We start from the raw sequence: 21,628 nt of genomic DNA on the forward strand, positions 1-21,628 counted from the left end.
GGCCATCCGGATCGCATCGACGGGGCCGGAAAATTCCAAATATCTCTATCTAGCGATGCATCCGCGCGGCGTTTTTCGCTTTTCGCGGGAAACTTTTACGAAGACGCGCGCCTGCGCGCGTCTCGACGGCCCGTCTACGGGCATTTATCGTCGTTGGACCGGCCGCGCCGGTCGCGCGCACGCCTTCTTTCGATAAATGTTTACCTCGCCGAAAGTTTATTTCGAGTACGGACGCGCAACGATACGATTTATCGCCACGGGAGGATTCAAGGCTGAAGCATCGCTTCCGAGAACGATGCAAGTTTGTTTAACAGCTACCAGCGCAACAACCGCTTCCTCCTCCATGCGGTCTCCCTCGACGAATCGTTTCCGTACATTTCAAATTTACGATATCATTAACTAACGTCCGTCTTTTGGAAGCTACAATGTTTATAATTTGATACAAACCTCATCTTGGACACTGACCTAGTAGACTTTGGTAATTAATTTCTATGTGTATTTGCTGAAATAGGAAATGACAGGAGACCATTTTATTTGAGAATTTGGGGCTTCAGTTTTATGGCGTTGCTTTGCTGGTCGAGGAAACGAGAAAAGGAGGCCCTAGTCTTAGACAATATTGAGTAGTTTTCTTTGTTTTTTGTCCTCCTGGGTGCAATGCAGTACTCTGGACGAGATAGATTTGGGATGGGGTGGAGGGTGTCAGAAATCTCGTTGTCGATCGAGCGCTTGCGAGAGATACGAGAGCGTAGCCCTCTGGCGGCGTGTACCGGAAGTGACGCCACGGTTTCAAAAATATATCGAAGCACGATTTATTTAAACTTTTGCGTACGCTGCGTAATTCGCTATGCCGCATCGGTTCTTGTTTTTGGCCAGGCGCATGTAGCCATTTTCGCCCCATTCGTCGCCCCACCAATTCTTCAAGATCCACTCGGTCGGCGTGTATCCTACGATCAACATAGCGTGATTCACGCTGTCCGAGCTGCAGAATTCGTCGTCGTACACCCCTTTACTATAAATCAAAATTGTCATGTTTCAAATACAAAAGCAAACAAACTAGGAGATACAAATGATCTTTATAAATTGTCGATCTTTGAACTTTGCTGCAACTTTGCGATAAAAAAGACCTCTACTTTTTCGATCCTTAAATCAACTTTTCGAAGACGCTTTCGTCGTTTTTATTTAATTTATCAAAAGCCCGACGACTTAACTCGTCGCGATGCGAATGCAATAGCGATAAGATGGCTTCCCCAGTTAGAAGTTTAAGAACCATCGATAGAAGGCGAGCGAATTTCCCGCTGTTTCGGCACGGATAGTAGTTCAAAAATTCCAATCGTCGATTATCGGTCCACGGACGCTACTTCCGCACCCTTTTCGATCACGAATCGCGAGTCCAATGACTTTGGTCCGTTGTCGCTTCAGGGTCATCGCGTGGACGATGCACCAAAGGTTATCGCGCAACTGGACCAACCTATTCGTGTATCTGTCAGAGGGGAACGATACCCATTTTTCGCGTAAACATTCGTCGAGCACGAGTCGATCACGTATCAAAAATTTGTCGTTCTTTTCTTTGTGTATTTTTACGCGGAAACGTTCGCACAGAGACAATCTACCCTTGTTCTCCGCGAGTATTCGAGCTTTGATCGACTCACGGGAAGAAAAGAAAAATCCAATTGCACTTCTACCAAGAAACGTGATACAAGAGACTACGAATATACTCACTGGTAGAGTTGAAAAGTTTTTGGACTGGCGTTTATCGAGGCCGCTACCGGGCCTATGGTGGCCACGGCTGCCTCCAAAGCCCTTTCGTCTCGAGCTGGTAACACTGCCCACGAAGTGATGTTGACCACGCTCATTTGTTCCTGGAAACGGCACGGGCCTTGCTGCTCTCGAAGCAAACGTATCGCGTTAGTGGCTTTGCAATATCGTTAAAGGAGACAAACGTGAAACGTACTCTCGCCTTGTACGGATAGTGATCCTGAGCCATGAGCCCTTTCGCCTTCTCGAGGTACCTCAGCGTGTTCCTCAGAGATCCCCCGGAGCATCCCAAGTTCCCGGCGGACGCGCTGCAGTCGATCAATTGTTGCTCGCTGAGGGGCACCAACATGCCGGTTTCTTTGAAAATTTGCCCCTGGATACTGCCGGCTATCGAGTACGCGTAACAGCTCCCGCAGTTCTTTTGGTTTTGCGGGGCAGTTCGAAATCCTGCTTCCCGCCAATCGAATCGACGTGGAACGCGTCGAGGATCGTGCAACATTGCTCCGACCATAGGCTCCTGCGACACGCGTCGCTTGCGACTAGGGATCAGTTTGATCTATACGCAGAAATGATCTATAGTTAAAAAGAAACGTCCAATCTCGAGGATTAACAAATTTGTCTTTCGTAGAGCTGGAAAGATGGCTACTGGGGGCTGATTCTCAACATTTCACTCGACTTTAGCCATTATTTTGACCCTTGGTGGCTCAAGGTCCAAGTTTGGTGGATGCCACCATTTTGGCCAATAGTAGACGCCATATTTGCAGGTCTGCACGGTACGTGCAACTGTTAGGTTAACCCTTTGACTACGATCGACTGTAACGCAACTCAGGTGCGGAAAACATTTCTCGTTTTTCGTAGTTAAAAGGTTGAACGAGAAGCGTTTGCATTTTTGGGGACGAAACATAGTGCGATACACCGACTTTCCGTCTTCGATGAATGATTTAGTATGCCTTCGTTTTCGATACGTTAAGTAAAAACTGCTGAGCTAATTAGGCTGTTACATCAAACGTATCGAGTTAACAAAAAGTGCAAACAAGATACGAAGCACACAATACGTTATATCTTGGCGTATTGTAAAAGACACATGGAAGTGAACGCGTAAAAATATGTTATGTTTGTTATTTTGTGCGTTGCTTGGCCTCACGAAAGTTCATATGTTATCGGACGAGAACAAAGGAAACCCAACCCGAATTCGTTTGTTTTCGTAGTCACCGTGAATGCACATAATATTCTTTTGTTACGATACATCGTGTTTCGCGTAGTTGGGCAAATATTATTCACGAACGTTAATTTACGAAACTTTAATTCGATATTCAAATTCGACCGACGATCATCTGGAGTATCGTATCGACTCGATACGGTATTATTTACGCCGGAATTATGTTAATAATCGGGTCCTTGGTGCGCGTATCACACGCTCGATGGAAACTAGTTCAATAACGTTCGCGATATAACTTTTCGACTACGAACCATGTCCCTCATGTATTGTCTGGTTCCGAGATCCGCGATATGATTGTCGTGTAGCGTGTAGTTGTGATGACCGGCAGCCGCCAACATGTTGTGCTTATAAATCGTTACTAGATTTTCCTCCCAGGCCAGCCTTCTGACCTCCTCGAGGTTCGCCGAGTAACTTTTGTTGTAGCGTATCTGCGGCAACGTTTCCAATGATAACAGATTAAAACCGATAGATAGAATCAAACTAATAAGAAAAACGAGATTTCTTCTGGTATTATTTTCGTACGAAACATCGAAGCGTATTGTACCTTGTACGAATTCCAATAATCGTTCAGTTTCGCCGATACTTCCGGGGGAAAGTGTTGCTGCTTGTCGAACACTTCGACGCCTACGACGCCTAAAGCTAGCGAGAGGAACGCGAAACAGCAAAACCAAAAATCCATCGTGGATCGAATTGAATCGTATCGGTCGATTCGATCGAAACTGGTCCGAGTAGCACGAGGACGACTCGCTTCGATCGTTTCGTGACAGATCCAGCCTTGGGCGTCAGCAAATTTACGAATTTCGTAAGCAAGCTGACGGGGTAAACAAAAAATACTACGGAACTTGCGCCATCCTCGACGTTTCGTGCACGCGTGAGAGGAATAACGTGCGTTTGGTTATTATAGTTTTAATCTTTCGTTACGCAAAAAAAAAACTGCTTGTTTCGCGTAGACGAAGAAATGGGCGATTAGCAGCGATAATCTTATCTCCGCTACTGATTTGCGGGGGCATGTACCAATCTGCAAAATTGAAAAAAATTCTTTCTTCCGCAACGTTTCGATCGCCGGTAGCGGAACGAACGACTGCCGACTGGTATACGAATTTCAATTGATAAGGAAAAAGAGGCGACGATACGACAACCGCGATACGTTATATAATTGCATCGTCGATGTTTACGCGACGACTAAACCAAACAGTCGAGGTAGGCGTAATAGGGGAAATCGTAGAGTGGATTAAATGCAAATAACGATAAGAGTCGATCTCACGAATTCGGGTAACGTGCGCTAGATTGCGATTCGGGAGTTTGAAGCGTCAGCCGTGAGATGGCTGCACCCGTATAGATCATCATGGCGGCCGCAGCGGGAAAGAAGGCGCGCAAGCCAAGCGTTGTTCAACGCAAGCAACAGAACTTGGGGACCTTTCCCCACTTAGGCTCCGTTAATACGGTGCAAGAATGTCGGAGTGACGGGATGACTCGTTACGCGTTGCTCTTCGCGCTGCAGCATGCAAAGAGGGGGAGGAGGGGCCATGGGCACCTCCCGAAACAGCAGCGCCGTCGACGCGAGCATTTCGTGATTCGTTCGGTGATCGCGAGCGGCGCGCGTTCGATCGTTCGGGTTTCGCAATTCGCCGCGAACCCGCTGGCGAAAAAGAGGCCTTGGCGATAAAACGATCTTGGCGGAAAGCGAGTCGTTCAGTCTCCCGGGCGAGTGTTGGTCGACGCTCGCGAACGCGTCGTCCAGGACTCGCGAATTCAGCTCGAATTTTCCGACGCGGGTTCGACGAACCGCGAGCGCACGTCAGCCGAGAGAATCCTACCACTGTTTCCCGTTTGTCCGCTTTCTCTCGTATGTCGTCAACGACAGAGGATGGGGGTAGCGGGCAGAAGATCGCCGATGCTCGTTCGCGAGAAACTCGCGATCTACTCGCGTCCCGTCCCGCGTCGCCCGTCCCTCGTCGAGGATCGGGGCACATCGAGCATCGAGCATATCGGTCGACCGAGAGGTTCTACATATTCCCGTCCATCTGTCCGTCCCTAGCCCCCCGGTTCGCAGTTCTCGCGCGGCTCTCGACTCCCGCGTCTGACGCCTCTCTCGCTCCGATTATCGCTCGACACGCGCGCGTCTCGGTTTCTGCCAGTGGGGAGGCGCCACGCTGGAAAGCAAAACTCCACGGAACATCGTTGTCGCGATCGTGAACCGTCTGCGACGAAAACCGTGTCGGGGGCACCGACGTCTGACAGGCTACGTGTGGCGTCGCGACGTCCTGGTACGCGTCGCCGCGACGCGTCGCTTCTGAGATCCCAGGGATATCGCCCGGGATGGACGAGTCCGGCATCGACATGGGCTTCGATCTGGCGGCTATCACCGCCGATCTGGAGCATCGCGAGGCCGATCTGTCCGGACGTCGATGCGACGACAAAGGGAACGGGATCGTCGACGGCGATCCGAGCAACATCAACGGGAACGTAAACAACGACGACGACTGGGAAGAGGCCCTGTCGTTTTTATCGTCGCCGGCCCAAGACATCATGTACTACGAGTTAAAGAGTCGAGCGCCCAGTACCGGCAGGTACGTTGCACGCTTAACTCTCGTTAACCTAAAGACTGTCAACGACGACTCTCGTCTTGTCGAACGGTTCGTGTTTGCGTACTTTAAACGTACAGCCGCTGCACGGGTCCATTTCGATCTCTACAGGCTGTTCGATTTCGAGCTGCCGTTTCTCGGCTCTCTTCTACGCGTTCGCGATCCGCCTCGGCTCGGATCGGTTCGATTCGACTCGCGTCGGGTCCACCCGCCGTTCTCCCTCGCGATTGCGATTGCGCTCTCGATCTCGAATACTCTCGAGAGAATCGAATCGAACCGCTCGTCCCGCCGCGTCTGACCATAGGCGGTTCCGAAGTAGAATGAGACGCTGGACGAGCATCGTTAACCCTTCGCGGTCTGGGACGCATTTGATATTTCGTTTCAGATCCGTACATCGTTCTATGCCCACTTGCATCGTTATCGTAGCAACGGAGTATAGCTGCGAGGCTATACAAACTTTCCATCGTACGACACTTTAAAATTAGCTATATGAAAATTAATTGAACTTAACGATGCATTCAAGAGCATCAAGAGTTAGACTATGTTGTCACGATCAACGCAAACGATCTTGCAGACTTTCTTTTATAACCACGAACTTGCACGCACGCTGTGCAAATTGGATAAATATTGATGTTACGAATCATATTTTATCGGTAACTTTGTCGGCGATATAATCGTTGTTGAACGTTTCTTAGAATTAATGTCATGCAAGCTCATGTGCTTTAAATTGATCTCAATGAACTCACGACTCGGTACATAAACAGTAGGCTCGATCTTAACATTTCCAAATGCCATGTAGCGAAGATCCAGCACACTAACATACTTTTGTACTCTCAATGATACATCATTAGAATTTATCGACTGTATCTGTAATCCATAAACATTCTTTTACTCAGCACGTTAGCAGCTTGAACTGGTCATTCAGTTTTATCAAGTTGCTCCGATTTCAAAACCCCCCTTTAGCTTCAATAACTCTTTGTAATGCTAGTTGGTTTATTCCAGAGATCGGCAGAACTTTAGATTCGTTCGTTAATTTTTACAGTCGTCGACCAGACGAGCTGCAAAAGTTGGTTTACCAAAGAATCTGAAATTTGTAATTCTTGTTTGGAAATAAAATTTGCCCATCTCTGTCTATAGTGCATTTTCGGACAAACAACCGCAAGGACAATGAAAAAACAGACACGTCAAACACGCATAAATACTATTATTTGTTCGTAGAGTTGATCTTTTAAAATCCACCGTTGAAATTTGCATTACGGTATTAAACCAACAATTAAAATACCACTGGTGTCCGTCGCGTGACGCGATAAAACGATAGAAAGTGTCCACATTCCTGTGTCTGTCTTTCGTTTAGCTTATTTTATTTACGTTCATTTCTCGTAAACTACAAGTTAAAACGTAACTATAATCTTCCGCTATTAGTTTGATAATGCAGTAAAAGTATACAATAAAGTATTAAAGCACCGCCGTCGACGCGAACGGATTTATTACACAACCTAATATTTACTACGTACACAGTATTTACACTTAGAGACTAGAGAATTCTCAGTCAGGTTATTAGTTTATTTTTACGACCAACTTAGTTTACCGTGTGTGTAGTAGAATTATCACATCGTAATTGCCAGGTGCAAGTAATCTTTGGTCCTTGGACCGTGGCTAGGGATTTCACAATAGTCAGGTTTCGACTCGACAGAAGTGTGTAGTTGCTAGGGTTTAACATTAAGTACTAGCTTACACGCCAATTAGTATGTTACCACTTCGTCACGGTCGCCTTTGTTGAAACGGTACCAGCATATACCAAGTGGAATTTCCCAAATATTGACCTTTCTTTTCTCGAAAGATTCTGTTCGTGTTTGGCTAATTCATGATTTTTATAGCTATAGATTTACCATCTTTATCGAAATTGCTGCCTCTTGTTAACGACTTATCAAATGAGAATTAAAACAATCAATTACAATAAACATTTGAGTCAGTATATTTCTTAGTTGTATCTCTTCTTTTTGGTCATTTCCGAATAAAGGACAATCCTTGCAACGCAATAGGCCGTATATCAATGTTTATTTCTCAATATTTATCGAAGTAAGGCTGAAGCTACTTTTTAACAGTGCAAAATAATTCGCAAGAATTCTTTAAAGCGTTTTCGATTTTGCGTTGAATGACCCGATATCGCGTGCCGTCGAAAACCTGCGTCACCAGCCTAATCGTTTCACGATAACCGGGCGCGAGGGCATTTACCTCAAAATCCAGAAAAAACGAGATATCAGACAATGTCTTCTTTGTTTTTCGATTAAAGCGATCCTGGGTCGACGAGGAGACGTTGCACCTGTGTCGAATCGCGAAAATTCATTCGTTCGGTACTGTAATTGCGTTCGTTGTTAATAAATAATAAATACCCCATAGCGTTCGAATGTTAAAGTAGCTCCAGGGACGTAGCCTAAAGGGTTGCAGGTTTACGGTGTAACGCAGTGGACGTAGGTTTACGAAGCTCCTCGAAGCCTATTTTAACAACACTAGTCTACGTTACTAGCTAAACGTACGCGGACAAGCGAGGCGAGTTGGCACGATCGCGCGAGTGCGCGTACGTCGAGTAAAATTAAAAGGGGGTGGGAAGGAAAACGGGTAACGCAATGTATCCAGGTTTAGAGCTACCAGCGCCGGTTTTTCGACGTTGACAGCGTCGTCGTCGAACGGCGTCTGTGACAGCGACGGGGCCACTAAAAACCTGGCCTTTAGTAGCGTCTCGACGCCTCGACTCGTTCGGTCGCGAAGCGTTCCCACCTCCCACGGAGGACATGCAAGAGATATCGTCGGAGACGGTGCGACAAATCGTCGAATTCGAGGATCTAGTGTCGCGGTTGAATCGAATAAACGACGTCGGTCGTCCGTCGATCGTACCAAGGGCTGGAACGCCGAACGTCAGCGCAGTGACGTCCGCGAGAACGAACGCGTCGAGATCGTTGCCGAGCCGTACGAACGCGTCGCGTTTCCCAGCCCCGCTGACGCCGCGCGCAGTGGTAACGGAACCGGAACAGGAACAGGAACAGGAACAGGAACAGGAACAAGGACAGGAACAGGAACAGGAACGGAAACAGGGACGAAACAACAGGGAAGTCGAGACGAAAACGGTGTTCGCGTCCGCGTCGGTGCCTTTGCCGGGACGTTCGTCGTCGTCGTCGTTCGACTCGATACCGTTTTCACGATTCTACGGTCAAACGGCGACCAACTCGCTGCCGTACGCGCGCACGACTCGCGAGAGGACAGAGTGCGCGAGCGACGCCGCCGCGTTCGGGACCCTCTCACGGACCACGAGCTGCCCGTCCGCGTCGGACCAGCGCCGGGAGGAGCGACGGGAGCAACGAGAACAACGGGAGCAACGCGTGCGCGTCCACATTGGTATCGACGAGGATCTGCGCATGATCCTCGAAATGGATCCGTCGATCGTCGACGGGACGGCGTCCGCGCCTTCGCTGTTCGCGGGAAATCCACGCGGCAACGGTCACGTCGCGAACGCGACGTTCGCGCGGCCGTTACGCGCCACTCGACCGCAAGGCTGGTACAGAACTGTTACGACGCGTCGGTTCGAGATTCGCCCAACTCGGTTCGACGCGCGATCCTCCCGCATGTACATTCTCTTTCGCGCCCGTTCCTTTCGACTTTCTCCGCCCCGATGTCATTTTCATACCCGGTACATCCTTCAAACCTATACCAAGATCGATGTAATACCGAACTATCGATACTTTGCAACATTGAAACCGATCTAAGGTCTGTCACAGAACGGTAGAAGTCCGCCTGGGAGGCAATCTTTATAGTTTGTTAATGGTTAGGATGTAACAACTTCGTGTCTTGTTAAATCTTATTCTGTGACGCTACTTCGCTAGGCTGGGCCTGCTCGTCAGTAAGGCTTTCTAGCAGAGCCTGGGATACTGGGTAGTCGAGGTGTTGGTCGAGTGCTTGCGAGAGAGTCAAGAGCGCAGCCCTCTGGTGGCGAGCACAGGAGGTGACGCCACAATTCGATATATGTGTATTTCTATATTACGAAATACACCTCTTTTCAGCATGGAATATAAAAATCAAACTATGTCAGTGAATGATAGAATTGTCGCAGGTGTTGCAGGTACCAAAAGTAGTAGAACTTGATAGTCAAAATAAGGTTATAAAAGCAAGTTTAACGTGAGAAGGGTGAACAACATGACAAAATGTTAAAAAAGTGTAAATACACAGTTTTTGGAAGATGCAATAGTAAAGAAATCCAAAGTGATACAAAAAATCTCTACCTCTATACAATAGCAAACAGCCCAATTAAGATCGTGTTTGGACGTTCCTTGGGTGCAACGGATATAAAAGTAGTTTACATCGATTCCGTCTTAATTATTCTAATTAAGACGTTCTCGATCCTCTTGTTTCGCCTCTCTGGTCTCGAGTCTACGCGCGAAGTGCGATTTACCGCGAGATTGCTTGTAGCCGGACGGAAACTCGCCGACACCGCCCTCTCCTCTTTGCCGGTACGTTTGCGTTCTCCTCGATCGTAAACACTACGTCTAAATATACGCGCGTCCTTGGATCTTGCACAGAGATCTTTCGTTGACTTTGCTAGTAAGCGCACGCCACCAATTTTCGCCGCTTCCTCCGTGCATTCGCGCCCCCCTTTCCTTTGCGCTACCAGGAACCGATTCGTTACCAAACGAGCCTCCACCGGCGTCCAGAGATCCCTTAACTCCTCGATTGCATAGCATTGTGTATGCACAATTATTGGAAAAAGTAGAAACAATAATTTTAGCGGAAAACTAGTTGACTGGGTCGTTTTATTATACTGGATCCACCAAGGGGGTGAAAATGACTCGACGTTTGGTAGAAAAATTTATTGGGGTATGTCAATATGGTTATTTGAAAATGTATGCATTTACCAATTTGGTAAAAATTAACATTAAGTTAAATAATTCACTCGAGATTGAGAATCCACTTAAGGGTTAATATCCATCATAAATCACCCTGATTTAGCTATTGAGATAACAAATATTGTTTAAAAGTTTATTTTACGCTCTACTCGTAGAAAAAAAAAATTCGTGCAGACGCTGTTTCGACTTTTCAACGCATTAAAGCATAGTCGATTCGTTACGTGTTACGTTTATATACAAACGAATAACGTACGAAGAAACGTAGTGTCTGAATATTGATGCGAGTCACTGTGTGTCACGGGCGTGTGCGTTATGGGGTTAATAGATGAAAGTGGGAAGGCCACCAGAACGGAGCGAGGTTCGCGCGACTATGGCAATGGCTTTAAAAAAAGAAAAGACACTCGACAATGTTGCTGGATCTGTGGAAACGCGAGTTTATTGCGTTTTTCGAGATTCGGAAATTCCCGTGTTCTCTTTGTTTCTCGGGAATCTCGAGATCCAGACATATTGGTTTCCGTTGAGCAGAAATCTTTGTTCAAATAGTCTCCTCGAGTTTCATTGTTTGTTAAAACGCTCGAATATAAATTCTTAACTTTCGTCATTAATCATCACACCCAACTCAAACCGCAAATGCACGGATAGAAAAGATCTTTCGAGTTAAATATTGTTTACCTTCTTTGCGTGTCGTTATTTTCAGAATTTTTATCGATTCGAAACACACACACGCGTCTATTTGCTTCCACACTCCTGTGAAACGACGATGAAGCGGGTAGCCTTCGTGCAACCGAAAAATTGCCGCTAATATATTTTGTACTGTTCTAAAATAATTGTACATCCGCGGTACGCCACATGGCAACAAAGTGTAAATTGGCTCGCGGGCCAAAATGGGCTTGACACGCCTGCCACAGAGATTTGCCACGCGTACGAGCGCACGTATTAGCTGTATATGTAATGTTTTCTAATATTCTTAACACGTTGTTGACGGGAGACGCGATTTGTCGTCTTTTGTTTTCCCCCACTGTTGACGGAAGGCGCTAATTCGACTCATCTCTACACTTCGTACAGAACACGAGAATAAAACATAGCGACCGATAAAATGTCGCGAATACTTTTACACGGTACACTCGAACGATAAGGAACCGTTATCGTTACATTTTTTCCTAGAACATTAACGCCCGCTCCTCGATAGGAAACGGATCATTTTTATTCTCGTTGCATTTTATTTTATCACAGTTCCGCTCTGCACGATCCTCAATAACACATTAATCATCATATTGTTTGCGGAATGAAAAAACGAGTTTCAGTTTTTTCCACGGTTTTTTTCATCTTCAGGCCTGGGAGTTTCAAATAGTAAACTTTCCTTTGCACTCTCTTTTCAAACAACAGTTTTGAGAGTTTCTCTTTCAGAAGGATTAGTTGAACAAGTTCCATTCGTTTGATAATTTGCTGCACTTTGCATCGACGAATGTATCTTTTACTTTTCCAATAAAGTTCCTGTGAGAGGTTGACATTCGTTAAACGTTGGAGAATTTGCGGAATGAGAAAACATGTTTCGGATTTTTCTATAATTTCGCTTTTTTATCGATTGCAATTTTCCACCCTTTCCTCTCAAGGTGTTTCATCTTGAGTTTTGTGAGTTTTAAATAGTAAACTTCTCCTTGCATTCCCTTTTCAAACAACAGTTTTGAGAGTTTCTCTTTCGAAAGGATTAGTTGAACAAGTTCCATTCGTTTCATAATTTGCTGCACTTTGCATCGACGAATGTATCTTTTACTTTTCCAATAAAGTTCCTGAGAGAGGTTGACATTCGTTAAACGTTGGAGTATTTGCGGAATGAGAAAACATGCTTTGGATTTTTCCATAATTTCGCTTTTTTATCGATTGCAATTTTCCACCCTTTCTTCTCAAGGTGTTTCATCTTGAGTTTTGTGAGTTTTAAATAGTAAACTTCTTCTTGCATTCCCTTTTCAAACAACAATTTTGAGAGTTTCTCTTTCAGAAGGATTAGTTGAACAAGTTCCATTCCTTTGATAATTTGCTGCACTTTGCATCGACGAATGTATCTTTTACTTTTCCAATAAAGTTCCTGAGAGAGGTTGACATTCGTTAAACGTTGGAGAATTTGCGGAATGAGAAAACATGCTTTGGATTTTTCCATGGTTTCGCTTTTTTATCGATTGCAATTTTCCACCCTTTCTTCTCAAGGTGTTTCATCTTGAGTTTTGTGAGTTTTAAATAGTAAACTTCTCCTTGCATTCCCTTTTCAAACAACAATTTTGAGAGTTTCTTTTTCAGAAGGATTAGTTGAACAAGTTCCATTCGTTTGATAATTTGCTGCACTTTGCATCGACGAATGTATCTTTTACTTTTCCAATAAAGTTCCTGAGAGAGGCTGACATTCGTTAAACGTTGGAGAATTTGCGGAATGAGAAAACATGCTTTGGATTTTTCCATGGTTTCGCTTTTTTATCGATTGCAATTTTCCACCCTTTCTTCTCAAGGTGTTTCATCTTGAGTTTTGTGAGTTTTAAATAATAAACTTCCCTTTGTATTCCCTTTTTAAACAACAATTTTGAGAGTTTCTCTTTCAGAAGGATTAGTTGAACAAGTTCCATTCGTTTGATAATTTGCTGCACTTTGCATCGACGAATGTATCTTTTACTTTTCCAATAAAGTTCCTGAGAGAGGTTGACATTCGTTAAACGTTGGTGAATTTGCGGAATGAGAAAACATGTTTCGGATTTTTCTATAATTTCGCTTTTTTATCGATTGCAATTTTCCACCCTTTCCTCTCAAGGTGTTTCATCTTGAGTTTTGTGAGTTTTAATAGTAAACTTCTCTTTGCATTCCCTTTTCAAACAACAATTTTGAGAGTTTCTCTTTCAGAAGGATTAGTTGAACAAGTTCCATTCGTTTGATAATTTGCTGCACTTTGCATCGACGAATGTATCTTTTATTTTTTCAATAAAGTTCCTGAGAGAGGTTGACATTCGTTAAACGTTGAAGAATTTGCGGAATGAGAAAACATGCTTTGGATTTTTCCATGGTTTCGCTTTTTTATCGATTGCAATTTTCCACCCTTTCTTCTCAAGGTGTTTCAACTTGAGTTTTGTGAGTTTTTAATAGTAAACTTCTCTTTGCATTCCCTTTTCAAACAACAATTTTGAGAGTTTCTCTTTCAGAAGGATTAGTTGAACAAGTTCCATTCGTTTCATAATTTGCTGCACTTTGCATCGACGAATGTATCTTTTACTTTTCCAATAAAGTTCCTGAGAGAGATTGACATTCGTTAAACGTTGGAGAATTTGCGGAATGAGAAAACATGTTTCGAATTTTTCCATAATTTCGCTTTTTTATCGATTGCAATTTTCCACCCTTTCCTCTCAAGGTGTTTCATCTTGAGTTTTGTGAGTTTTAAATAGTAAACTTCTCCTTGCATTCCCTTTTCAAACAACAGTTTTGAGAGTTTCACTTTCAGAAGGATTAGTTGAACAAGTTCCATTCGTTTCATAATTTGCTGCACTTTGCATCGACGAATGTATCTTTTACTTTTCCAATAAAGTTCCTGAGAGAGGTTGACATTCGTTAACCGTTGGAGAATTTGCGGAATGAGAAAACATGCTTTGGATTTTTCCATAATTTCGCTTTTTTATCGATTGCAATTTTCCACCCTTTCCTCTCAAGGTGTTTCATCTTGAGTTTTGTGAGTTTTTAATAGTAAACTTCTCTTTGCATTCCCTTTTCAAACAACAATTTTGAGAGTTTCTCTTTCAGAAGGATTAGTTGAAACGAATGTATCTTTTACTTTTCCAATAAAGTTTCGTTAATAAAGTTCTCGAAGGAGTTCTCGTTCGTTAACCGTTTGGAGAATTTTCTGGCAAACTCGTCGTTAATTTTGTTTGTATTTGGATAAAAATTTCGCGCGATTCGGTGAACGAGTTCAGTGGAGCGGCGAGACGGAGGTGAAATAAACCGATCGACGCGGATAAATGGATACAGAAGCGAGGAGGAGCGACAGCGAACGACGCGTCGGATGGAGAAGGAACGGGGTGACAATATAGTATTGTATGTAGGACAACTCGTTTAGTTTTTCGCCGAAGATGGTTACGTAACGGTCGACAGTTGCGCGACGAATACATACTTGCACGAAACGACCGACGAGGTCTCGATCGGGTTCGTGGCAAGCGAGAACAGCTTAACGCGGTGCGCCTTCGACGCGTCCGGAAGGAAGGAAACGGATCGCGACCGGGGGACGGGAATCGAATCCCGGTCCAAATTGCGCAATCCCTCTATTTTGGTTTTCTTATGGCCACAGCTTGGCTTTGTTCCCAAAATGGGAATACCTTTTAGACGACTACGCTGGCCCGTCGCGTCGCCACGGCGAACTCTTCGTGCAGACACGCGAGAACGCGGTCTCTTCCTCGATCCTCGATCCGATCCGAGCGTCGATCCTCCCGGGGAAAGTATTCGAGCTCGCCAAACTGTTAACAAATGAAATTCCCTCCGCGTTCGGTTCGAGAAATAATTCTGCGAAAAGGGAGGACGCTTTGGGGAATTTGTTGGTAAACTTTGGATGAGTTCTGACGATTATTGACCCTTTAGTGAACTCTCAATCTTAACTGAATTATTTTACCAAACTGGTAAATGGAAATCAACTTTCCTTTGAAACATTTAAAACATAGTAAACTAATTATACAGATTTTCAAACGACTTTGACATTCACTTAAGGGTTAACGCTAGAATTATCGATGGTACATTTATTTGTACCAGAGAAATTGAAACGATAGTTGGAGAAATAAATGTTTATTCATTCTCTTATAGAAAGTCACAGTTTTGCAAAAATCCGGCCGAGTAAATTAATAACAGTTTTTATTAGAAATTACGGATCATTTTGGCCAGCAATTCTAGCGTTAAATGCGAACCTTCTTCGAGGGCCATTTCTGTCGACGTAATTTCATGATTCTAAGTCTCCGTAACTCTTGGAAATAAAGATCATATCATAAGTTTAAGGTATACATTTCGTTATATTGTGTTTCGAGATATCTAAATATCTGTGTTTCTTTGAAATTCCATGAATAAAAGAGTTTCGTTTGTCTACACTCATATTTTATGCGATTCATCCGAACTGACAAGGTTGAATTTGCCCTCTGACAAGATCGATCCGTTCCAGAATGCATTACCTTCGTCGAGATGGTTTTTTAGGAAAGCCAATCTTTTCTTTATATTTGTCTCGTTGTGGTATTGTTCCGTAAACGTGAATTTCGTTGGTCGACAGTTTGGCTCGCGGACGTCTCGAATGCCGTGTATCGCGAGGAATCTCGAATAAATTTGTCCAATGGTATCGATTAGAATCGAGCGATCGAACGGTCTCGTAGAAAAAATACCAAGAATTTTGCGTCGTCGTTCTCGCTCGGAACGCGGAGAACAGTCGATGGGATCTGCGCTGACTAATATCCTAAGTTAACAACCGTCTGAAATCGTATTATTATTTTTCTTTCGATAGATACGAATCGTTGGACTTTTCGGAGCTGTATTTTCACGGTCTGTCTAAATGATTGGGAGAGAGAGAAAAATACGAAGACTATTGTATTTGGAAGTTTCAATTTACAATTAAATCGTGACCATTTGTTATATTTTTCGCTATTTCCATTGTAATCACGATGGTCTAACCGGGAGGTCCTTCATCGATAGACTGAATAAACGTTCAATTTTCATTTAGACACAGAGACAAAACCCCCACACATAAAAGCAAACAAAACTAAATATTAAATCCAAAATTTGATAGAATCGTAGTTCTGACAAAAGGTCCAATAATTACGATCTTTGTAAATCCTGTGCGTTATGTCCATTGTAATCACTGCATTCTAACCAAGCCATCACTTTCTCAGACCTTAAATTTTCAATTCGACGAGAACGATCTCCAACGATGGGTCACAATTGACCCACCCTCATCGCCACACCAAAAAAAAAATACGTTGAATTCAATTTAGACACAGTCAGAGACAAAACACACACATAAGCAAACAGAAATATGAAATCCAAAATTTGATAAAATCGTGGCTTTGACGAAACGTCTAACAAATACAATCTTCGTGAATCCTGTAAAATCGTGCACGTACGACACCCCCCGCGGCCAGGTTGCTCGGTGTTAAACGGTCAAGGTGTATCGTCGGGAAATCCTTGCACGTGTGGTCGAACTTTCCAGAATTCCTATTGCGGCGGAATGGCTCGGTGGTTGAAGTTAAAAATAAACGACCGAGGCGGCGTGTTCTCGAATCGCGTCGACGGCTGCCTTACGGTGCCTCGCGGCACGTGGCAGGTAAATAAAGTCTCGTGCAATAAGATCGAATCGTTTTCGATGGTTTTCAGTCCGCCGACGTTCAAGACCGCTACGCCCACTTCGCGCACGCAATTGAAGCTCCAGTTGATGCGTGAGCAGCTGCAGGAGCAGGAGAGGCGAGAGGCAGAATTTCGTCAGAGTTTGCAGCAGCAGAGGCCGGCAGCCGCCCCTCCCAGACCCGTACCCCCTGCGTCCCTGTCGACCATCGGGGTGGACGTGCCGCCGCAAGTCTTGCAAGTACGTTCTTATTCCACTTCTCTCGATCCCCAACCACTAGCGATGGGACAAACACCGTCCCGACACCACGCTTCTATCGTTTCTGCACCCCACCGTACCCTCCCCCCATTGCTCGAAATTACTCGTGTATGCCGTGAAAAGAAATTTGTTTTTCATCATAAATGCCACGGTATCAAAGGAGACCCTTTTTTCTATTATATAGAGGCGTCGTAATTAAGTCGAGATTTAATAATATGAATTTAAACAGGAATTTTTTCGATCGAATATGCCACGGTATAGGGGGGGTTCTTTGTTTTATTATTCACAGGCGACGGAATTAAATCTAAAAATAAAAAGGGAATTTTTTGATCAAAAACGCCACGGTACCAAAGGGTATTTTTTTTTATTATTTACAGGCGACGACGTAAAGTATAATAAATTTGTCAGTCGTTCGTCAGAGTGTTTTAACGTTTAAAAAAATTACTATTTATTTCGTGGGATTTATTTTTATCGAGTGTCGAGACTTTTTATCCGGATCGATGCTCACCGTCGAGTGCTTCGATATCGAATCGACTCTGTATTATCAATAGTATCGGTATCGATCCCATTGCTACCCACCGCCCACTCATTCTCTCTGTGTTTTCTGACCAATGCGAACGCACGCACGACCGACACGGTATTTACACGGCACGAGATCGATTAATGTCAAAGACTGATCTACGGTCGGATGGAATTCGCCGTCGCGGCACGTTTACTTCTTTCTGTCCCGCGTAATCGATTATTTTAATTAATCAAATGTTTTACCCGTAAATATTAACGCAATGTAAACAAACAAATATTAGAGATTCCGTTCGAAGAATATCGATGACTTTGGGATTGAAAAATAAATGAATTCGCGGTTAACTTCGTTTCTATCGGGTTCGAACGTAGTTCTGCGAAGATAATGCAAAGACGTTAATACGACTCCGATATGAAAGTCGAAAAATAACAGAATCGAGATAGTCATCTAAGTGTCTGCTCTTGAGCGTTTCAATTAGAATTTTTCCACATTTTTTTAAAACTAATTTACTCTTCGTTTCACATTCTCTACATTATCTTATCTCTCGTGGGTTTACAAACATTATTTCGCGTTTATAAAAATGTATTCGAAAGAATACACTAATATGAAATTAAAAATGTATTTGTCAATATCAGAGAAATCGTTTCGTTGTCCTTTCTGTTGTCGCAATAATGCAACTAATGGCTCGTTGCGACCAGAAATAATTCAAGCCAACAACGTTAATTGAAATTATTGGTATGTTTATACGTGAAATGACGAGGCTTAAAATTAGCGATGACATATCGAATTAATTGAACAGAAAGGGTTAAACGTGTATTCTGGCACGATCGCGCTTTCCAACGTTGTTTGAGCAACCTCGACGCGTCGGATTCTATCCACATTTTGTAGAAATAAATAATCATCGAATGGAAAAAAATTCGTGAGCCTCGAATCGTGCCAAAGGGGGTTCAAAAATATGCTTCTGCATGTTTCGTTACTTGTAAGCGACGCTTCTGGGAATTTTCGTTTCGCTGTCTCGATTATGCTGCGAGCTTTTCCAAGTAACAAGCGTATCCGACAGATGGCGGCGGCTTTTGTCTTTGAAGCGACGCGTATCGCGTATCTTCTGGCATAAATGACGATCAACGTCGTCGATAATCTCTCGTCGAGTGCTTCTGTGCCACGAACGCTCGAGACGCTTATGCTAGCTTCCTTTACAAACTATATTTCTTCAAACGAAAACGCAAATCAGTGAAACAAATTAATAATTTGCAATTGTTCTTCCTGGGTCTCTCCTGGGAATCTTGACGAATGGACGCGATAAACATTTTCTTAACAAACGTATATTTTTATATTTCGTTTACCAAGATTTCCAGGAGGAATCAACAGAATTTAGAAATCGTAAAGTTTCGTTTAATCTTGTGCTTTCGGCTCTAGAAATAAAATATGTTAAATGGGCTAAGTGGACACACGTAACGCGACACTGAGCTATAGCTCATTTGTTTATCCGCACATAAAATAGAAAATTATCACGGTCACAGATACGTGACGTAGGTCTCTCGCGTGAATCGACGTTAGAACAGTGTTAGAACTGTGAAAACGGCAAAGCTACCGGGAACTCGTAACCAAGAAAAATTACCAAACATAAAATCAATTTGAGCAGAAGCGTGTTTAAAAATTCTTTTCACAGTCAATTACCGAAAGACGTCTCTTTTCTTTTGCTCTGTATAACATTTGTATTGTCATTTGTTTTTAAATACAGCTTCAGTTTCTTTATTTATCGTTGGAAATTTTAAATTTCGCGCTGTTCGGTAAAAATCACAAAATGGTGTCCCTGGAAGTTCACTCGTCGAGGGTGGGACGCAATGGAATTGGGTTAATAGATAAATATCCGTAGAAAAAAAGACCTTCCAAGCGCGAGTAGTATTAAATCAGACGTTATAGTCAGCCTTCGTAAAGGAGACACGACACTGACCATATTCTACTTACTCCAAGTAGCGCGTTTCCCTTAATTCGGGACTGTTCTTTCTTTCTCTGTGCAATGGCGTATCCATTGACGTCTAACGAAATAAAAAAAAAACCGATTACGCAATGAACCGGTTCGTAAACTCGTATAATTTTCTCACCTCTGTCTCTAATGATAGATTGATCATACATTATTTCCGACGGTTAGAGCGAGTAACAATTTTGCGTTCTGGTGATTGTTTTATCAAGTTCGCGTCTCTCTCGTATTAGTTTAGCGCGCCTTATATTCTACCGCGGTGCTGAATTTAAAATTAATTTGTTCAATGTCAGTAGTTGCCCAATCGAATAATTTCTGCGCCGTTGTTATCCGATCTGAACATAGAACAATGGCAGGTGTAGAAGGTTTGCCACGCGCGATTAATTTTTAAGTGGCACCATTTGCGAAAATTGCTCCGTAGAACTGCATTCTCAATTATTTTTTTTCATACTTCCCGCTCCGTTAGCCTTATTTCGCGTCCTTGCTTTCCAGCGAGCTTGTTCTTTCTTTCATTGCTTCTTTATTTAATTGATTACTTATTATTTTGTATACTTACTATAATCAAATTCATAAAGTGGGACGAGGTTACCCTCTATCGCGACGGTTTTTAACTTTTTTAAGCTTATGGCGCATTTTATTGCTATGCACGCCCAATGTCAGCTATTTAAACGGTCTCTGACCCTGAAACACGAAACGCGAGATATCTCGTTATCCATCCATAATGCTTTAACTCGTTCGCTACTACTATTAATAAAAATGCTATTCAGTTTTTTAGTTATTTTAGTTATTTTAGTTTTAGCTTTTATTTTCTTCCATTTAAAAATCAACTAAGAAGTCTCTCAAGAGTCGCCCTGACATTAATAAATTATAATTTCAGAATTTGTATCGAAGATTTGGATATTTTGTCGCTGAAAAATTGCCAACGATCGCTCTTCTGCGAACTTCGAAATAGCGATAATTAGTCGATACGAACGGTTGCTTAATACCGGATACATGCTGTCACTTGTCTAACATCGTGGAAGTCAAAACAACTAGATAACTAATCGCCAGCTGAGGCACGCTTAGTAAAATGACCTAACTCGATGCCTCGAGAAAGTGCAGCTCGTACAGTTTTCGTGTCCTTTCCTAAAAATCATGCACGACGCGAAATTTTTATCTCACGGTTTGCTTAGTCGACGTACTTTCGATCCGCACGAGCACGAATTTTTATGGAAACAGTGCACGATATATAATAAAGCTGCTTCGTTTCCAGAAAGATTGATGCACGAGGCTTTTGAGCGATCGTCCAATGTAACGGGTGGCAGCGACAATGTTAATCTTTTTGGACTCGCAGCGTAGTTTCGAGAACAACTTTGGCACGATTCTCAATCATGAATATGGTAATCCCGCGGGGTTGGTCCGACAGTGTGTCAGCGTCGGACAGGTTTTTTGGAAAATAAAAGCGTTAAAATTACCATTATTAGCCGCGTTACATCTGATAAAATACAGACGAGAACAGCGCTTTTTAAACTTCCCGCGATCCCTTTTCATAAAACGAAATCATTAACGATGTCGTGCATAATTTATACCTTGAATTATATCATCCGTGATCTCGAGTTAATACTCGATGGATTAAATTTCGGATAATATTTTCGAGAGAAACGTTCAACGACAAACACGAACTTTCAAGAAAAATTTACAGGAGGTGCCTAAACGGCGAAGAAAAGAAAATATCAAATCATTCTGAAAAAATTATTTTTAGGTCCTGTAATCAAATACAACCATTTTTGGTGAATACACATACCCCCGAAATCCTACGTGCTTTCGAGAAAAAAATTCGAGTAGGTGCCTAAATTTTTCGGCGAAATTGAAAAATTTCAAATCGTTCTGGAAAAAATATTTTTGACTGCGAGGGTCAATTACAATCATTTTTTATCAATAAACAAACCCTCGAAATCCTACGCATTTTCGAGAAAAAAATTCATTACCGAAAATCTCATGTCTGACCAGGAATCATCAGAATTCCTGTGTCATAACTTCCGGATAACTTCACTATTCTCTACTTCTTAGAGACCCTCCTTAGTAATCTTCAGCCCCCC

The 21,628-nt window shown here is 43.2% G+C and overlaps 2 protein-coding genes across 4 annotated transcripts in view; one reads left to right on the forward strand and one right to left on the reverse strand.

Annotated features, from left to right (window-relative positions):
* Positions 1–793: 793 nt before the first annotated feature.
* Ctsl4 (Cathepsin L4) lies at positions 794–3,729 on the reverse strand. The gene is made up of 5 exons (XM_076764110.1): positions 3,519–3,729; positions 3,226–3,402; positions 1,952–2,311; positions 1,720–1,880; positions 794–1,009 (listed from the first exon to the last, which is right to left on the reverse strand). The coding sequence occupies exons 1-5, from the start codon at positions 3,651–3,653 to the stop codon at positions 814–816; spliced, it is 1,029 nt and encodes a 342-aa protein (XP_076620225.1). The 5' UTR covers positions 3,654–3,729; the 3' UTR covers positions 794–813.
* Positions 3,730–4,551: 822 nt separating this feature from the next.
* Mitf (transcription factor Mitf) overlaps positions 4,552–21,628 on the forward strand; it is a 41,213-nt gene continuing 24,136 nt past the window's right edge. The window contains exons 1-3 of one of the 3 annotated variants that reach the window (XM_076764099.1): positions 8,249–8,573; positions 8,634–9,112; positions 16,824–17,031. In XM_076764099.1, the coding sequence (XP_076620214.1) occupies positions 8,352–8,573; positions 8,634–9,112; positions 16,824–17,031 (909 nt within the window). In that variant the 5' untranslated portion in view covers positions 8,249–8,351. Of the gene's footprint in view, positions 5,545–8,248; positions 9,113–16,823; positions 17,032–21,628 lie in introns of those variants that run through there. The other 2 variants (XM_076764100.1, XM_076764098.1) reach the window with 2 other exon arrangements.

This window comes from Colletes latitarsis, chromosome 4 (assembly GCF_051014445.1).
Source record: "Colletes latitarsis isolate SP2378_abdomen chromosome 4, iyColLati1, whole genome shotgun sequence".
Taxonomy (NCBI): Eukaryota; Metazoa; Arthropoda; class Insecta; order Hymenoptera; family Colletidae; genus Colletes; species Colletes latitarsis.

Excerpts from the sequence above, each read along its gene's own strand:
- Ctsl4 (XM_076764110.1), bottom strand. The coding sequence starts at position 3,653 with ATGGATTTTTGGTTTTGCTGTTTCGCGTTCCTCTCGCTAGCTTTAGGC. Across the intron at positions 1,881-1,951 it reads ACTATCCGTACAAGGCGAGA|CAAGGCCCGTGCCGTTTCCA; the intron begins GTACGTTTCACG and ends CTTCGAGAGCAG. Across the intron at positions 1,010-1,719 it reads AAAACTTTTCAACTCTACCA|TAAAGGGGTGTACGACGACG; the intron begins GTGAGTATATTC and ends TTTGATTTATAG.